This window comes from Oxyura jamaicensis, chromosome 3, assembly GCF_011077185.1.
Source record: "Oxyura jamaicensis isolate SHBP4307 breed ruddy duck chromosome 3, BPBGC_Ojam_1.0, whole genome shotgun sequence".
Classification (NCBI taxonomy): Eukaryota; Metazoa; Chordata; class Aves; order Anseriformes; family Anatidae; genus Oxyura; species Oxyura jamaicensis.
In genome coordinates this window covers 70244599-70261490 of record NC_048895.1, presented here as the reverse complement: position 1 = coordinate 70261490, position 16892 = coordinate 70244599, and the positions used below count along the sequence as shown (strand labels likewise).

The window sequence follows — 16892 nt, the reverse complement described above, 5'->3', positions numbered from 1 at the left end:
TTTCTTCCAAGAATTTCTTTCTTGAAGCAAACAAACTTAAAGCATTCATACTATCTTCTGGCAAGGAGCTCAACAGTTCAACAAGCCAGGGATGAAAAATCAACTCCTGTTCTGCAGCTGCCATTTGCTAGCTTCATTTGATGATTTCCGCTTCTTATTTCAGAAAAAAAAAATCACGAACAACCAAGCCATATTTCCCTTTATACCCCTCAAGATTTCACAAGATTCTTACTGCGTTCTGTCTATTCTGGAATCATACCTTACTAAATCATAAGCCACATCTGAATTACCCTTCTCACGTTTACCTATATCCATTTTGATTGGCAAGAGGTTATGAAGAGGCTAGAGCTGCACTATTTCATGTGCTAGCACACTACAGATTTTTACATGTATATTGCTTGTTTTCCATTTTTTTTTATCCATAGATTCTAGTAATTCATTTGCTCTTTCAACCATTACAGAGTAACAAGACCAAGTTTTTAAAAGGACAATCACAGGCAAGCACTTCTTATTTCATGGCTATTTAGTTTCTGTACAGATCTCTGACAAGACCCCTGTCAAAAGCAGTTTTTTTTTTTTTTTTTTAAATCTTACGTCCCTCATCCACATCTTTTTGACAACTGCAAAGAGCTGCAACATATTTTTTAGGCAGCTTTTCACTTCATAGAGGTATCCTGAATCTTCTTGAGGCAATATATTTATCCAGCTGTTCACTAATTGCAGTCTCAGAATTATGGTTTCTATTAATTGGCTAAGTACAGACACCAGGCTTACTACTCTCCTGGATACCTTTCCTCATGTTCTCGATAAAAAAACACCACCACAAAGAGCTCTTTTTCTGAATGCTGGAGGAAAGCATCAGCAATTGGAACAGTAAAATTTCCCCGAAGCCCAAGAATGGCTATTTAAAGCAAGGCTTTTATTACAGAGATGCTGACCAGGACAAATGCTGCTCAGGAGTGTCTTTATGTCACTGTATTCAGTCAGAGAAACTGCGTACTGTGATTATGGTGGTTACCCTGAATAACATAGGTATCACTGAAGCCAAGGAGAAGAAGCAAGAGAAGGTAGCAGGAGCACCAGCAAGAAATGAAATCTTTCTGTAATTTACTTATGCTACTGAAATACAATTAGAACTAACACCAGAAAATACACAATGCACAGAAACAGGGACTGTTCTTCAGTGATGAGCTGGGGAGAAGCTTCAGCAGCTCTACAGACTTTCTATTTTGGGATGCAGCATAGCATGCAAAATGGGGGCCTGGCAAAAAACCACACACAACTATTCAAAATGAGCTTAGGTTCATGCATAAAGGACACACCCAGAAGTGGAATACACAAGAAATTTCAAGATTCAGAAAACACTGAAAATCAGTATCTTTTGGTGTGTGTGATTATAGCTATAACAACACAACAGCAACAACAAAAAAGAGGTCCATACGAAAAATTACTCTGCATTATTTATGTGTTTATTTTTAGATTTCAACCCTTTTCTGTTGTAACTGAACTGAAACCCCACACAGTAACTTACCTGGCACACGAGAAATCATCTGGCATAAATCAACATTTAATGCAGCAGCCCTCTGTAAGAGATAACCCCAGGAATGCATCTGGACTTCATAGCCTAACAAAATGTCTGGGTCATATCTAGAGAGGGGGGAAAAGGAAAATGAGCTTCATATTATTTAAGAAAGTATTTTCCATGATCAGAGAATAAACAGGATTTCATTCTAATCATGGTCAAAAAAGCATTTTCACAGCATTCAAGTGAAAAAAAAATAGTAGTATTTTCATTGGGAAAGCAATTATTTTTTATATACTTCTGTTAATTCAGCCTTATAAATAAAGAACAAAATCTAGATCTATCACGTGTTAGGTATTCTGTATGAAGTGTAACTGCAACCTGACTACCTGCAGAATCTGCAATGAAGTGTAGTCCATTCCTCAAACTTTGCCGTGCTGTTTTTCTGCATGAAATAGAATAGAATTTGCTTCTAGGCTGCTCATTTTTTTTTTGCAAATACCAGTGTGTCCTGCATACTGTCATGGATTTTGCAATAATCAGAGGACATTGCTGGTCCTAGATGATGACTCTCTATTGGGAAAGTTACAACTGATGAGTGAGCAACAGCAACATGGAGAAAGGCAACCTTGAACTGCTAGTTCTATTTAAATACCTCTTATTTTAAGGTAGCCTTTTCTTTCTGTAAGATACACAGGAAAAACTGATTTTATGCTGCATCTCATGCCAGGTAGAAAATTTGACTCACTCAGGTATAGGAGAAAGAAAAGAAAGCTGTTTTTCCACACTGTCACTGCCTATCTTCCAGTTCAGGCCTCAGAGAAGAGTTGACTAGACAGAAGGACAAGCAAGGTGGTTTCAAATCAAAGTGCAGGTAGGAACTGGCTTAGAGGAGCCTGTTTCATCTACCTTTTCATTAGGCACTATAAAAAATGGAAGTCATGATTTGGGCAGCTGGTCACTTGTAGGAGAAGAGCTTAAGAACAACTTTGTTGTGCTGGGCAGAAAAACTGCCTGAACAGATTTCTGTTATTTTTATAACAAAAAAAAAAAAAAATAGCTGGGTTTTGAGTTTGAGTCCCAGCCAGCAGGATTCAATACAGCTGAATGATGACAAGGAGGTAGAAGGAGTGGACACTAACCTGTACCCACAGTCCATGCCCAACCCCACAATGGGATACAGGCTTGTAAACCTTGGTTCAGGAAGAAGTTGGGTCCCTGGCTTATGGACAGGTCTCTACTTTTTACATCCTTAAACACGCAAAAATGCCAACACTTGCTGACATTGCAACATATTGCTCGATATACGAGAATACCCTTTCCCCACATCCTAAGGTAGAGTTACGTCACAGACAGACAAGTGAAGATGCAGACTTTCATTTAACATGGAAGTGTCTTCCTCGCTTACATGTCTCAGCCAAACGGGCATGACAACTCACTTTAAAGTAAGCAGCTACTCTGAGAATAGCTCTACAAGAGGCTCTCCACACTTCTGCCACAGACACTAACGTTTTGTGAAAAAGATAGAGAAAAGTATCTGAATCTTCTAACTCAGTGTGACCTTCTCCTTATTACAGTTTGGTCTTTTGCATTACCTAGGAAAAGCTGCAAAACCCTCCTTACCACCTATTTCTACCTCCATAGGAAAGGCTTTTATACAATTTTTGTTAAGGCAGAAGATTTTAAAGTAAATTTTTGATTCCTCACATTCTAAAGAAGTTAAAAGAACCAACACTTTGCATTTGGGGAACGTTTTGATATTTGCTTTTAATGTCAGGTGAATGATTCTTTGTTTCTGGATACAGGTAATGATCATCTGCAGCAAATGAAATAAAAATACTCATTTCTATTCTCCATTCTAACAGTACACAGTGGCACAAAACCGAAGTTACTTGGAACTTGGAATGGACAAACAAATGAATTTAGCCTGCAGTTTCTTCCAGCTGCAGAATCACAGTGTCAGGAAGAATGATCACTATTTGCTGATCAACACAACACGCAATGACTGGCAAATGAGGTTCTGAAACTATGAATAACTTCGATCTAAGATTTGAAACCAAAAGGAATCTCATACTATTTTACATAGTCATACAATAAATATTTAAAAAATTAACATATTTTCATGCTAATTCTGGTAACTAAACTATCCAGGTACCAACATACCACAAAATGCTGTTTATTATTTCAAATGAAGGAAAACATTACAGGAAGGGTCATTTATTTACATTCATATTTGAAAACTGGTTTCACACTGCCCAAAACAGAAAATGTTTCTATATTTTATGCAGGTCAAGATGTTATGCTGACAAGTTCGACAACCGATGCATGCTTGAATGAGAAACTTGTGAAGAACTGCTTATGTGATAAGAAAACAGTATCTACTATGCCATGGGTTGCTTGTTCTTTTGCTTCAGTTCTGAACAGAAAGCAGCATACTATTTGGAAGCAGCAAGTCACTGTAACTATACTAGCAGCTACCATCTGTGATGAAGGAAGTGTTTTGTGTTTTTCCTTGTAGAAGTAATGCATTACCTCCCCTCACTTCCTACTTATTCAAAATTTGGTGGGTATTACATTCTTACTGCAAATACTCCTGCTTGTATTGCAACTGGATACAACATTCAATCACTTCCTGCATTAATCTTGCTATTCACTTTTAAGCTAGTGAATAAAACAACCTCTGTAAACCATGTGCATGTAATCTCAAGAATTGTTTCTCTGCTGTCCTTCAGATGTGAAGATGTTCTACAAGACAAGACATTAAAATACATCAGTTTGTGTTTTCAGATAATTCCATTTCCTTGCATGAATAAATTGTTGGATATAACTTAAAATATATATTTTGACACAGCTTTAGTGAAATTTACAGAATACGTTGGAAAATTTATCGCTCAAAAGATGAAAAAATGAATGTGCTAGTTTTGAACTGAGTCTTGCATCGGCAAGCCATGTAATGGTTGCCTGTAATGGCACATTACTGAGCCATAGATTTACACTTGGCACTGCATTACCTACCCTGCTTTTCCTCCCCAGCTAGACACTGCACATGTACTAAGGGAAGGGTCTCATTTCAACTGATTTAGGTATCTGAAGTTTTATAAGCTGATCTCATTATTGTGAACGAAGAAAAAGTTTACCTTTGGGTAAACTTTCCATTATATTTTAGCCACCTCTCGCAGAATGAGATCTGGTTCTTTCCATTTAACATACACTGTGATGAGGGTACCAGCTATTTAGATATTGACAATTAAGTATGGATTTCTAGCTTTCAGTCAGATGACCCTCATATAAAGTTATCTACATGGAAAATCAAGGCAGAATAGCTAGCAAATGGTGAATTCAGACTGTAGTGTAAATTCCCTGTTAAACACAGTCCCTTACACTCATTTAATCATATTTAAAGCTTGTATCCAAGTGGCATCCTTCTGAAAGCATTAAAAATGCTAAACACACTACTAGCAACTGAGTTGCTCAGATCCTCCAGTAATAGTTGCAAATGCACACATTTTTGTGTACATCTATATGCACTGAGAATGCATATGCACAAAGGACTATAATAAGTATTAAGAAATTTGTGGATGCTTCGACATTTCTGATCTTAGCTGTTTAACTTTACAATCAAAATAACAGTTTTTGGTTAAGTGTATCTCTGAATTATCTTTGAAGGTAAAAAATACCAAAATAAAATTAAGTTCAAGTCAAACCCTGTTCTACTGAACAACACTGACCGCTCAAACTCCTGCACGAGAGCAGTCAGGTCTACTTTATGAAGCAGGTGTAACAGTCCTGTCAGATTTCTTGCACCTGACACGAGGTGCTGCTGTTTCCTGAGCATTTTCTTGATGATCAACTGTTTCAATTTATGCAGCAGAATTGCCCTCTCCTGCAGCCCAATCCCATGTGTCAGCTGTACCAATGGGCCAGCGTGTCATTTGTTGAGAGCTCCTATGGTGTTCTTTTTGCTATTAGACAGGAGGTGCCTGGTGCTAAAAGTTATTACTTCAAACGGAGAAAAGAATAGGTAAACCCAAGGTTTAGCCAACATGGGGAGAGCTCAACCAAAGTTTATCTGTCTCTTTCTCTCCCCATTTCATGTTGCACCATAAAGAAGAGAGGCTGTGAGCTAAGGAGAGGACAAATTCATATTCCTCATTCTCCCTTCTCACAGTTTTTACAGTATACTATCCAGTTGGTCTTCACCACCAGATTAAGCTGTCTTATTAAAAGAATTTGTAATTAGACCAGCTTTTACACCTGCAAGAAGCTACTAAGTTGCAGCACTGATACTTGAAAGCCTTTGGCTAGAACTAACACGACAGGAATATGAGGTGTGCCTGCCAACATAGTGCTCTTTTGTTAAAAGGATGGGCCCTGATACTGCTTTGCATGCTGTTGCCAGTCTCTCTGCAAAGATGAAAAGCAGCATTCATACTGGCAGGATTTAAACACGACAGCATTAGCATTCAACTCATATGTGCTGCAGAGAGAAGAAATAAAATTATTTTCCTTTCTAGCTAAGTTTGTGCTGTTATGCCATCTCTTCCACTTTCTCATTTTATAATTTCATGAATGAATTCTAAAGTTCCCATTTATGCCTTCCCTTCTATTATCAGTCTGCTTTTCCTGACTGTTATTTTTCTTCCAGCTAAAATTGAGAGAAAAAGGGGGAAAAAATTAGGCCAGACCTACAACACAGACAAAAGCAGAATACTTGGTGACTCAAACATATGACTGAAATTTCTGAAAACATTTTTCCAGTTTGCTTTGGACAACAAAAACCCATGAAATTGATAAAGGACATTAAGCAGAGATGTTTACAGGAATACTCCCCAGAAGATGGTACTAGCCTGGGAAAAGAAGGTTAGATTAACAAACACATCTCTATTTTGTACAGGAAATGTTGCTAGAGCATTTACAGAAGAACAAACATAATGCATTGTATTTAATACAAAATTTTGATTAGCATCCTATCTTACAAGAAAAACATTAGACAAAACATTTAAACATTAAGTATTAACAACTAATTAAATTACAAATGATGCATCCCCCCAAATTTTAAAGAAAATATTACAGCTTTATTCTGTTTTTTATACTTTTACCAGAAACTACTTCCATGGGGACAAAGCGCAGTTGGTGGCTAGTGAGTGACAAGTAACAGTGAATCTACTACCTTTTCATTTAAGCTCATTCTGTTTACAAATCCTCTGTGTGTCACAAAGATGGGGATTGTGCATTCCCACATAGATTCCCCAAATCTTGCTCCTCTCATAATTGCAGGACCAGCCCTTTTCTGCTACCTGGTCGTATTTGCATGTGCAGAAGAAAGGCATAATTTGCCTTAAACTGAAAGAGAGGCCCAGACATTTAATTTCTCTTTCATGGGAATCCACTGCTCCATCAGGCTTGGATATCTCTAGTTTTCCTGCCATTTTTTTTAACCTGTCCAAGACAAACATTCCTGTAGCACTCCCTTCCTTCTCCTCCAACAGCCAGCTTTTCTACGTTTTGTACAGACTGGTTTATGGAGCTATGTGAATGTGTTTACCATAGATTCAGAGAGGTAGTTCTGTTTTACTTCTCTGCAAGCAGACATTCTTCTGATTTTTCTCCTTCTCACTGCAGCTGACACCTTCTGATAGGTCTATTCAGGAAGGCTGTTCAAGTAGCATCACAGAATGCTTTAATATAGCTATACAGATACAGGCTCCACATGAAGGAAAAAAAATCCCCTATGGCAAATCGAAAGAGCCTGCAACTCCTGTACTTGGCTCTCTGTGCTACTAGATCACCCTCACTGGCTGCACGAGATGGAAAGGAGGTTGTTTTTCAGTTGCTTTATGCCAGCTTTGAGCTCTAGTCCTACTTTCCTGTTTACAGACAAAGGACAGCTTACCAAAGATGGGAAAACTGGACATATGTACGTGAAGCTTCCTCTTAAACTCCAAGAGAGCTGTCAGGGTACCAAGAACCACTTTAATTGTGCTTTCCTTGTTGCAAGTACTTGTTTACTCTTCCTGCCTCCTCCAAACTCAGGTCCCTGGCTCTTCATTTCCAACTGTTCCCTGTCTCTCAACCCTCAAGCAACACAGTATTTCAATATCTTTTAGAATTAGAGAATTCTCAAATTTCCTTTGCAATGATGTGCTTTCTTTTAGCTGTTCTTAAATAGATTTTGATACCCACACTTATAAGTACTCCCATTCCACAGCTGAATCACACTCAGTAATAATGTAGAAATAAAGGTACTTATTGCCCTCAATGTTTGGACAAATATGGTAGTTTTCAGCATAGATGAAATCACAGATGGTGATTACAGACAAGGAACAATCAAGTTTTCTTCTGCTCTACAGGCCTCAGGATGTCCATTTTCATTTGCCAACTGCCCCAAATTAATCAGAGACAACCTCTATTCATTTCACAGGAGAACAATTAACCTGGTGTTCACTTTATCTAGGCATTTACTTTGTCATGTTGGAAAAATGCTTATCTTGCTGTGCGCATTCAGATCTAGTAAACAATTTCACAGTGGAAGTATAACTCAATCCAACTTCAGCTAATCAATTCCACTGAACTTTCTGAAACAATATTTGTCTTTGATGAACATACAAAACAGCAACTTTAACTCCACTATAAAAATTAGCTTTGGGAAACACTCTTCATTGACAAAAGACCAGTGGTACAGCCCAAGAATAAAACATCTTCAAGCATTAAAACCCCACTGATCACAGAATCATGAAACGGCTTAGGTTGGAAAGGACCTTAAAGATCATTTAATTCCAACCTCCCTACAACTGGGGATCTCCCAACAATCTAGTAGTAGAGATCTATAACACTAGTTTATTTTAGCATCTATGTCCCTCAGTATCTACCAGCACATTGTAAAAATTATCTGTATAGATAACTCTGTGTCATTTAACAGCTGTGGATTTCTGATGGCTGCTGACCTAAGTGATAAAGTAGTATTTGCTAAGTCGCATAAAGCAAACCTTTCCCAGAATCACCTCTCCTCATCTGTATGCTGAAACAGTGGTTAAGAATTCTGTAATATGCTCTACTGGAATTTACATCTATTGACAGAAAGTGACAGAATCAACCACTTCTAATATTCAGGGACCCGAACGAAGGCCTAAACAGAGAAATGAAAGATTGGAACTTGAAACAAATGAGTATGTTCCACAACGTCACATATATGAAATAAGAGCAAGAATTAGGCCAACTGAAAAGTGAATGACTAGAAATGGAAACAAGAATTCTACAACTGGACAGCATAAGACAATTCCTCCCACAGACGATGTACTCTGCTCACTGTACCAACAAGCTGGTATGGACAATCAAGGCTGGATAGAAGTTCTGTCATTCACTCTAGCCTGATGCATTGCACCATGAGCCTCAAGCGGTAATGCTTCTTGAACACGGCCTGACTGTTTCCTTTCTCTGACCTATCAGACCTTGTATTAAGTGGACCTACCAGAATAACCAGAGTACCTAGTCTGCGCTGGAAAAAAATAGCTTAAAAAGAGCAACAGAAGGTTATTTTAGAAATAATTCCTCAGGCTGAAGATTTCCATTAAAGCTGTTGGCTTGTTCATTTCCTATTAAGGAAGATTTTTGCAGTCCACTAATTTTTAATCAGGCGGTTTTACAACACTTTTTCCATCAGTTAAAGCTACTCTGAGCCTAAACCCTTATTTTGTGCTTACGAACTATTTACTCCAGCAAAATTTCATATTTTCCTTGGCCTATGCTAGAGAAAATAAGAGGGAAAAAGAGCTTCAGTCTGTAGATGGGGTCCAAGTTTTAAAAGCATTTTCATAGAAAATTCAGTAGAAGTTTGACTCCTTAGGTCATATTTCACAGATGGAGAAGGTAAGCAGACTAAGAAGAATTATGTAAGACAGCAGTCTCCTCCTCCATAAATAGATCAAATCTTTTGTATTCTGGGAATACTAGTTATCTAACTCAATCTTTGAAGATAAATTTGTTGAGTCAAAAAGGCATACTAGCCTGGTGTGGAAAGAGAGCATCTCTTAAGAGGTTTGTCAGTCAGTAACCTAGTATAGTCCATCTTGGAGTACTACAAAAATTGCATGCTTTTTTCATTCAGTAATGCATTCAGTATGCACAGCTGTAGACTTCTTCTGTTCTTCAGCAATAAACATATATCCTAACTGCTGAATTATCTTTCCTATACTCTCTCTTTAATGTTTCCCACAACTGGTGGAGGATTTTTAATTTATTGGCAGCTTCTTATTCTCAGTATTTTTCCTAAGTTTGATGGAGCACTAGATTTCCAAGAAAGAGAAAAATAAAATTATTTCCTTACCTGAATTTTGTCTTCTCTGAACAAGGATCTGCTGCTCTGTCAGAACCCACCCTGTGCTGGTTGCATTCAGCAACTCTTTTTGTATTCTGGCTTCACGGGGTTGGTCATTGTCTTTCTCATCAGAGGTTTTCTGGTTGGAGAGAGAAAGAATTGCAAATGTACTCTGCCTAGTACACATTTTTTTCTTGAGCCTGTATTCCAGTAGCGTGACTTTTAGTTTAAATCTGTTTATTTTTTCCTTGCAATTTTATGGCTTTGCACTTCTGTCAGTAGGGCCTGAAGGCCTACTGTGGTATTGTGGAGTCTGTGGTTCCTACCTGCTCACAAAGCCAAAGGCTGCAAAACAGTCCTCCCAGACTTGGTGGAGATGGGGAAAATCAGCAGTTTTCCAAGTCTGATGGAGCAGGGGATTTCCATTCAGAGAAGACAAAACTAATGAAGGAAACTAATTTTCAACTACTGGTTACTGTAATTTGTCCACAGCAGTTTCAGTAACACGTAAGTTTTTTATGCCTTGCCTCAGAGTCCCTAGAAAAAATTTTCCTTTCTAAGGGGTTTTCTATAGCTCCCAGTACTGTTAATATCTACTGTTCTGAGAGTTTGAGAGAGAGATGTGTGATGAATTCTGGGATTAACAGGAAAGGACGTATGTTAAGGAAGATTACCGATATGGCTGATTAGTTTCAAGACTGTAACTCAGCTGCTTAAGAGGATCTGAATGTGCTTGCTGTCAGAGAAAAGGAAAAGCAGAAAAGTATTTTTATTCAAAAGACCACCATGCTTGTCCACTCTAGAAATAAGCCTTTGAGGGAAACAACAACAACAAAAATCAGTATTTGAGACTGGCAGGGGTTGAAGGAACTAAATCTGCTGTACCAAGCCTGAAAAATAAAAGCAGAACGTACAGATATGCTACCTTTTTACAATATTCACTACTTCCTGGAAAAGAGTTCTTTCATCAGTAGCGTAACTGACTTCTAGTCCTGTAACTCCAGATCTTGTGAGCAAGGGTGCTTGGTCTCTGCTCCCTAGAAAATAAGTAAAACAAATCATTACATTTTAGAAGGAATTCCATGACTTCAGTCAACAATATTGCTATAGAATAAAACATTAAAAAATGATAAAATAAGGAAAATATCTATTTTAATCTTTAACATTGATTATTAACACAATTAATTCCAGAAACTTATTCTGTTCGTCTTGGGTGGAAAAGTTTGTTCTTTTCACTTCATAAAATTATACTACAGCAGTAATCTCACACAAATTCTCACATATAAATGAATTTAATTCAAAAGATGTGTCACCATTTTAAATGTACAAGAGTCCAGATATTAGAGAATTATTTTTGAATAAGAGGTATTAAAGGATATATGACAGCTCACACAATGCTTTTATGCAAAATATTTATTTTAATTGCTAGCTTAGAGTAGTTCTTTGCAAAATGCTTTGAGGAATGAAAATGCTACGTAACAGTATAATTTTGTTTTTCAGTACACTTCTTAAAAACACTGTGAAGTCACCAACAGAAACGGAAAAACATCAGCAAGTGTGCTCACAGTCTCACAGTGCAAATTAAGAGTGTCTACACTGATAATGCGTGGGTAACTGCTAAATTCATGTTCATGTACGAACTGAGCATTTGCCTTTCTGTATACAAAAAAAAATTAAGTGAAGAATAATACGCAACGCATGCTCTGTCTCTTCATTTTCTCTGAACAACAGATTGTACTATCTCTGATTAAGGTAACAATCTGCAGTTTTAAAAGGCATTCAGCTTTGACACATTCTTAAGATCCTGATATTTAAAAAAAAAAACACAACAAAACACAACACATGCTTTCAGTAATAAATGTTAAAATGAGTACTGTAACTTGCAAAGCGATAATACAAAAAGGGAAAAAAAGGTGTATCTTAATGTCAAGTCACTCCACAGGGAATTCAAAAAGTTCTAACCAAGAAAATATTGACAGCCCACATCAATGAAAGCAAGAAATGTCACACGAACATTTAAACACCATTTCATTTCACTAATAAAAACAAATCAGAACCTTTTTTTCCAGAATATTATTGGACCCCTTTACAGAAAGCATTTTCTTAATTATTTATCAGACTGGCACGCACCTAGGGAGCCACAGAATTCTATACTGTGACGAATCTCACTTAGTAAGTTAACAGAGATAATTTTCCTAAAGAAAGTAACAAGCATATAATAGCAGAATAAACTTCAGAATAGTAATGACTTAGTGCAAAATGATAAAATATCCACGATACTTTGAAAAATAAACTGGCAAAAGAAGGAGCTGTTGCCTTAATGCCTTAATGCTAATTTTATTTTTGGTAGGTTTTTGTCCAGACTTTTAATTTTAGACAGTATTTTGTGGTTTAATACTTATCACAATGCCAAAGAAACCCTAAAGGAAAGAGGACAATTTTTTTTTTTACTAGCCTAAACCAGTGGTACTCAACCTTTAACAGCTGGAGAGCCACTTCTTTATTAAATGGAGTTGTAGAGCACCATAAAAATCAAGTATCAACAGTGTGATTTTTGTTTTCCATCATGACACTTCAATGTGTGATGATGCTGCCTCATCATCATCACATATTGATACATCACGACATGACACATCAGCATCCTCTCTCCCAGCAGCATTCTATTGTCAACCCCTTCTGGCTGCTAGGAAGAAGTGAGGTGGAGGGGTGGAAGGGGCAAAAGGGCAAGTTTTTCCCCATTCTGCCCCACGGCTGCTGGGTGGGAGGTGATCTCTACTCTTACCTGTGGGGGGATCCCAGCAGCTCCTTTTCTTTCCCCCTATGGGAGGGGGAACTTCAGCGACTCCCACACTGCTGGTCCATTTGCTCAGTGCTCCCCGCGCTGCCTGATAGAGTGGAGCGCCGATCAGATGCCTACATTGCGAGAGCCGCCTGTAGGGCCATGAAGAGCCACATCCGGCTCTAGAGCCACAGGTTGAGTATCACTGGTCTAAACAAAGCCAAAAAGGTACAATAGAATAAGGGCCCCTGTTTAGATCCTAAAAGGATCAGATAAAACCACAAAAATAACCCTTAAGTAAAATATAAAACATACTGTCTTGCTTTTAACATTTTCTATTTGTAGCTATCCAGCAATTTGAGTAGGAAACTAAAGGCAGGTTTTCCTCTTTATATTTTCAGAACACTGCAGGAGCTTGTCCACAAGTACGCAAGCATAGATATTTTGCACATGTGTATATTATTTGTGGTTTACAGCCCATGCAATAGTTCTTTGGAAGATATAAGCAGGAAAACTCTATGTTTAATATGGCCATTCATCCAACAGTCAACAAGACAAAATTAAATGAGCTAAATAGTAATATAGATACTCGATTATATTTTGCTTGCTACTGTTTGATTATTATGAAACAAGTATATTTTGTAAAGTATGTTAAGAAAAAAAGAAATAAGAACCTTGGCTTGAGAGTGTCCTGTCTCTATCAATCACAATAGCACCAGTGATTTCTTTTTTATCAGTATTTGGCAGTGCTGTGTCTGATGAGATGCAATAGAATAAAGCACAGATCGGATCAAACTCCGGGTCTGGTTCCAAATCTCGTCTGGTTCGAGCATGTAACTCCATACTGATGAGAGTAAGGTGTTGGACCTACCAACAAATAAATACAATAAATTAGCATACTTTGGAGCTTTCTTAAAAAAAAAAAAAAAAAAAAAAAAAGCAAATTAACTAATGACAGGCTTTCATACGGTCATTCTATATTGTAACTGAGAGGTCACACTTGAAAATTAATAGAAGTGATTAAACATGCATCTCTGGACCTTACTTTTTTGCAAAAAGCACAATATTACAAATAAATCAACCACTTAATACATTTTTACACTGGATTATTAAAATTCAGTATTTGTTTCTGAGTACTACCTTCTTGTATCCAAAGCAAATACAAATAAGCAGAAATGCTCAATAACAATTAAATTCTCACAGTATTTTCAAACAGCTTAGTATATTGGGCAAATTCAGTTACCAAATTCACCAGGAACAACGCATCACTGTCATTCTTTATTTTTCTTTCCCTCCCTCACCCCAAACTTGCGAACAGGCATGAAGACTAACTCACTTACAGGAAGACATGGAGAATACCTCTTTTTCCCTTAACTTGCATGAATGAACTTCCACATCACGTTGCTATACCTTTTTGCAGAATAGTTTGCATTAAGAAAATGCTAATTCCTGTTTATCATACACTTTTTAGTTTATACAGTATTTAATACTGCTTCAACACTATTTTGTTTCTGTGTTGTCTTGCATAATATAGTTGATAAATTAATGAGTGAGTTGGGAGGATTACAAGAGAAAAATTACAAATACATCTGAGTAAGCAAGCTGCCTTGGGGACAGTCTGATTTGCTTTGTTCTTGTGTCCTAGATCACTAGAGCCATCTCATTGAAATAGAATGCTCTATCAAGCTACATCTCCATTTCCTGCAATATCATTAGCTTCTTGTGGCTTCTCCTATGTTAGCTACTCAGCACATAAAACTACCTCCCAACCTCATCTGTAAGTTGGTGGACAGCTAACTCCAAGTCATGGACACAGGGACTGTCTGTGAGTCAGCTGGCCAGTCAGCAGCCAAATGCAGCAGTACAGCATTCACATTACAGCCCTTTCTCCAGCATTCATTTTAATCTTTTTCCTAAGACCAAGCACTGACCTACGCAAAACGTATCAAAACTCTCTTTGGGTTATCTAGCACTCTGTTAGATGCAGCAGCAATGGCCAACAGATTCAGAAGTTACCATGTAGAGAGAGATACAGGGAGGGACAGCTGACTGAATGAGGTCAGAAGACATTTCCTTGTTAAGGAAATGATCTGTAGAAATTACGACCAACTATTTTTTCCAGTAATATCTTTATAGAAAACCCTACTATTGCCTCCTCCTGATCTTCCCCTTAGTGTTTGTTTAAAGGAAGGTCTACCATCTACTCAACAAAATATTCTGAAATTTAGTCCAATATTATTAAATAAAAGCATGTGGAGATCAAGTTGAAACTAGTACAGCTATTACTTGAAGCTGCAGACATCACACACTGACTACTTTTAAATCCAGAGGAAAGGATTTTTAAATACTGCCATTATAAACTAGCCTGATCAACTATCGTTTTATAAAATAACACATAATGTAAGTTACCTCGTGTAGAGATTTTGCTTCTTGCAGGTTTTGCACACTGACTTTAAAACCGTAAGTGTTATTTAAAGATGGTCCTTCGATCTCAGAAGACTCTCTCTTTGGAGCACCAAGGGCAGCAAACTGATTCTATTGAACAACAAAAAAAGCAACACACACATACACATAGGCACGCACACACACGTATTGAAAAAATTACAGGTTGCTAAATTAATACACAGTGGTGTCAAAATTAAATACAAGTTTATCAATTAAAATGAAAATGCTACCCTACAATTACTAAAAGAAAGCTTTCACTGTTCTTATCATTTTGCAGCAGGGAAACAAAAGTTGTATCTTTCTCCTTTTTAGGAATAATGTTAATGAAACATCATAGTAAAGCCAAAGGGAGTTTAAAATACTTTTTTTTTTTTTTTTAAATAAATTCATGTCAGTTTTCTTAGAAGCCTGAGGACAGCGGAACCATCAAGTCTCCATTTGCTCTTGACCAATAATTCATATTAAAATTACCCTGTTTCAGTCGCCACTTTATAATGGCACTGAATGAAGGGTACACTTACCCACTCGAACTGGGTGAGTACCAGTATATTAAGAACAGAAGAAAAGACTGTCAGGTCAGATCCATGATGCACCTAACCGACTGTTCTGTTTCCAGTAAGGGGAGCAGAAATACTCTTTAAGGAAAACATGCCAGTCTGATCATTTCACATGATCCATTCCCTTTCTACTCTGTCAGTATACCAGTGCCATTCACTGCCTTTTATGTTTTCAGAAAACACTTAAAACATTGTCTGAAAACTAATGTAAACACACAGAGATATAAACATGTGTATGTGTGTGCACGTGTGTATTAAAGGGAAATCACAACAGAACTTAATAAGCATGTTGTAAACAAAACAGCGACACAACATTCTTAGACGGTGTCTCTTACTGTTTCATTAGTGTTTCGCTACCCTTAAATACAGAACATAACCCTCAAAATCCAACTTGTTGTTTTGATGCAAATAAAACTTATTTCTTCTTCCTGAGCGTATACTGACTATACAGCAATTGTGCTCTCCCATTTAAATATCTTTCCAAGATCTTAAAAACAACAACAAAGAAAATCATCTTAAAGAATTCTACAAAGTTCCAAAAAAAAATGTACTAAAGGCATCTGGTTAACTTATGAGGAAGATTATTTTAGTTAGAAAGAGAATGGCAATGTAAGTGTAGCATAATAAAAATATATCTGTGCATAATATCCTTATTTACCTTCATTTGTGAGGTTAGAAGTACTCTTCGAAGACCATCAGTATTATTTCCTCTCTTATGACACAGTTTCTGGGTTTTTGGTTCTGTAAACAAAGAGGAGTGAAAAACTGTTTATCTTCAATAATATTGTCTAGACACTAAAGAACATGCTGGAAACAACCAGAGGCTTTTGGTTAACATTATAAACATATATTTAATATATAAACAAATATAACATTATTCTCTCTCCAATCCAAAGCACAACTATTACTATTTGGTATTTATGGGCATTTAGGAATGCACAGTACACAGCCAGTAATTTACCACACCTTATCTCAAACATCAGAATGTTATTTACACTCTACATTTAAATGATGTTTGTAATATTAAAAGCAATGTAACAAACAAGATTTTCAAATCCTCCAAGTTAAGCTATACTTTTAAATAGATTTTTTAACCAGCATTTTGGAGTTCAGACACTAAACAACATCAAGAAGCACAAGTATGTTCTGCTACTAGACTTTTGTCAAAATTAAACAGTTATTTTAACAACAATGTGCAGGCCTTTTCCTTTCGCAAACTAATTTAAATAAATTTTTGTGAAGATCTAGGCATTTTCTCAACATGTCAAAAGAAAT

General features: G+C 37.0%; 1 protein-coding gene across 1 annotated transcript in view; it reads right to left on the bottom strand.

Annotated features, from left to right (window-relative positions):
- Positions 1-16892, bottom strand: part of REV3L (REV3 like, DNA directed polymerase zeta catalytic subunit) — a 119584-nt gene that overhangs the window by 20668 nt on the left and 82024 nt on the right. Inside the window, exons 15-19 of the mRNA XM_035322117.1 lie at positions 16276-16358; positions 15025-15150; positions 13290-13482; positions 10762-10873; positions 1532-1647 (exon numbers count right to left, since the gene is read on the bottom strand). Coding sequence (XP_035178008.1) covers positions 1532-1647; positions 10762-10873; positions 13290-13482; positions 15025-15150; positions 16276-16358 — 630 coding nt within the window. The remainder of the gene's footprint in view (positions 1-1531; positions 1648-10761; positions 10874-13289; positions 13483-15024; positions 15151-16275; positions 16359-16892) is intronic.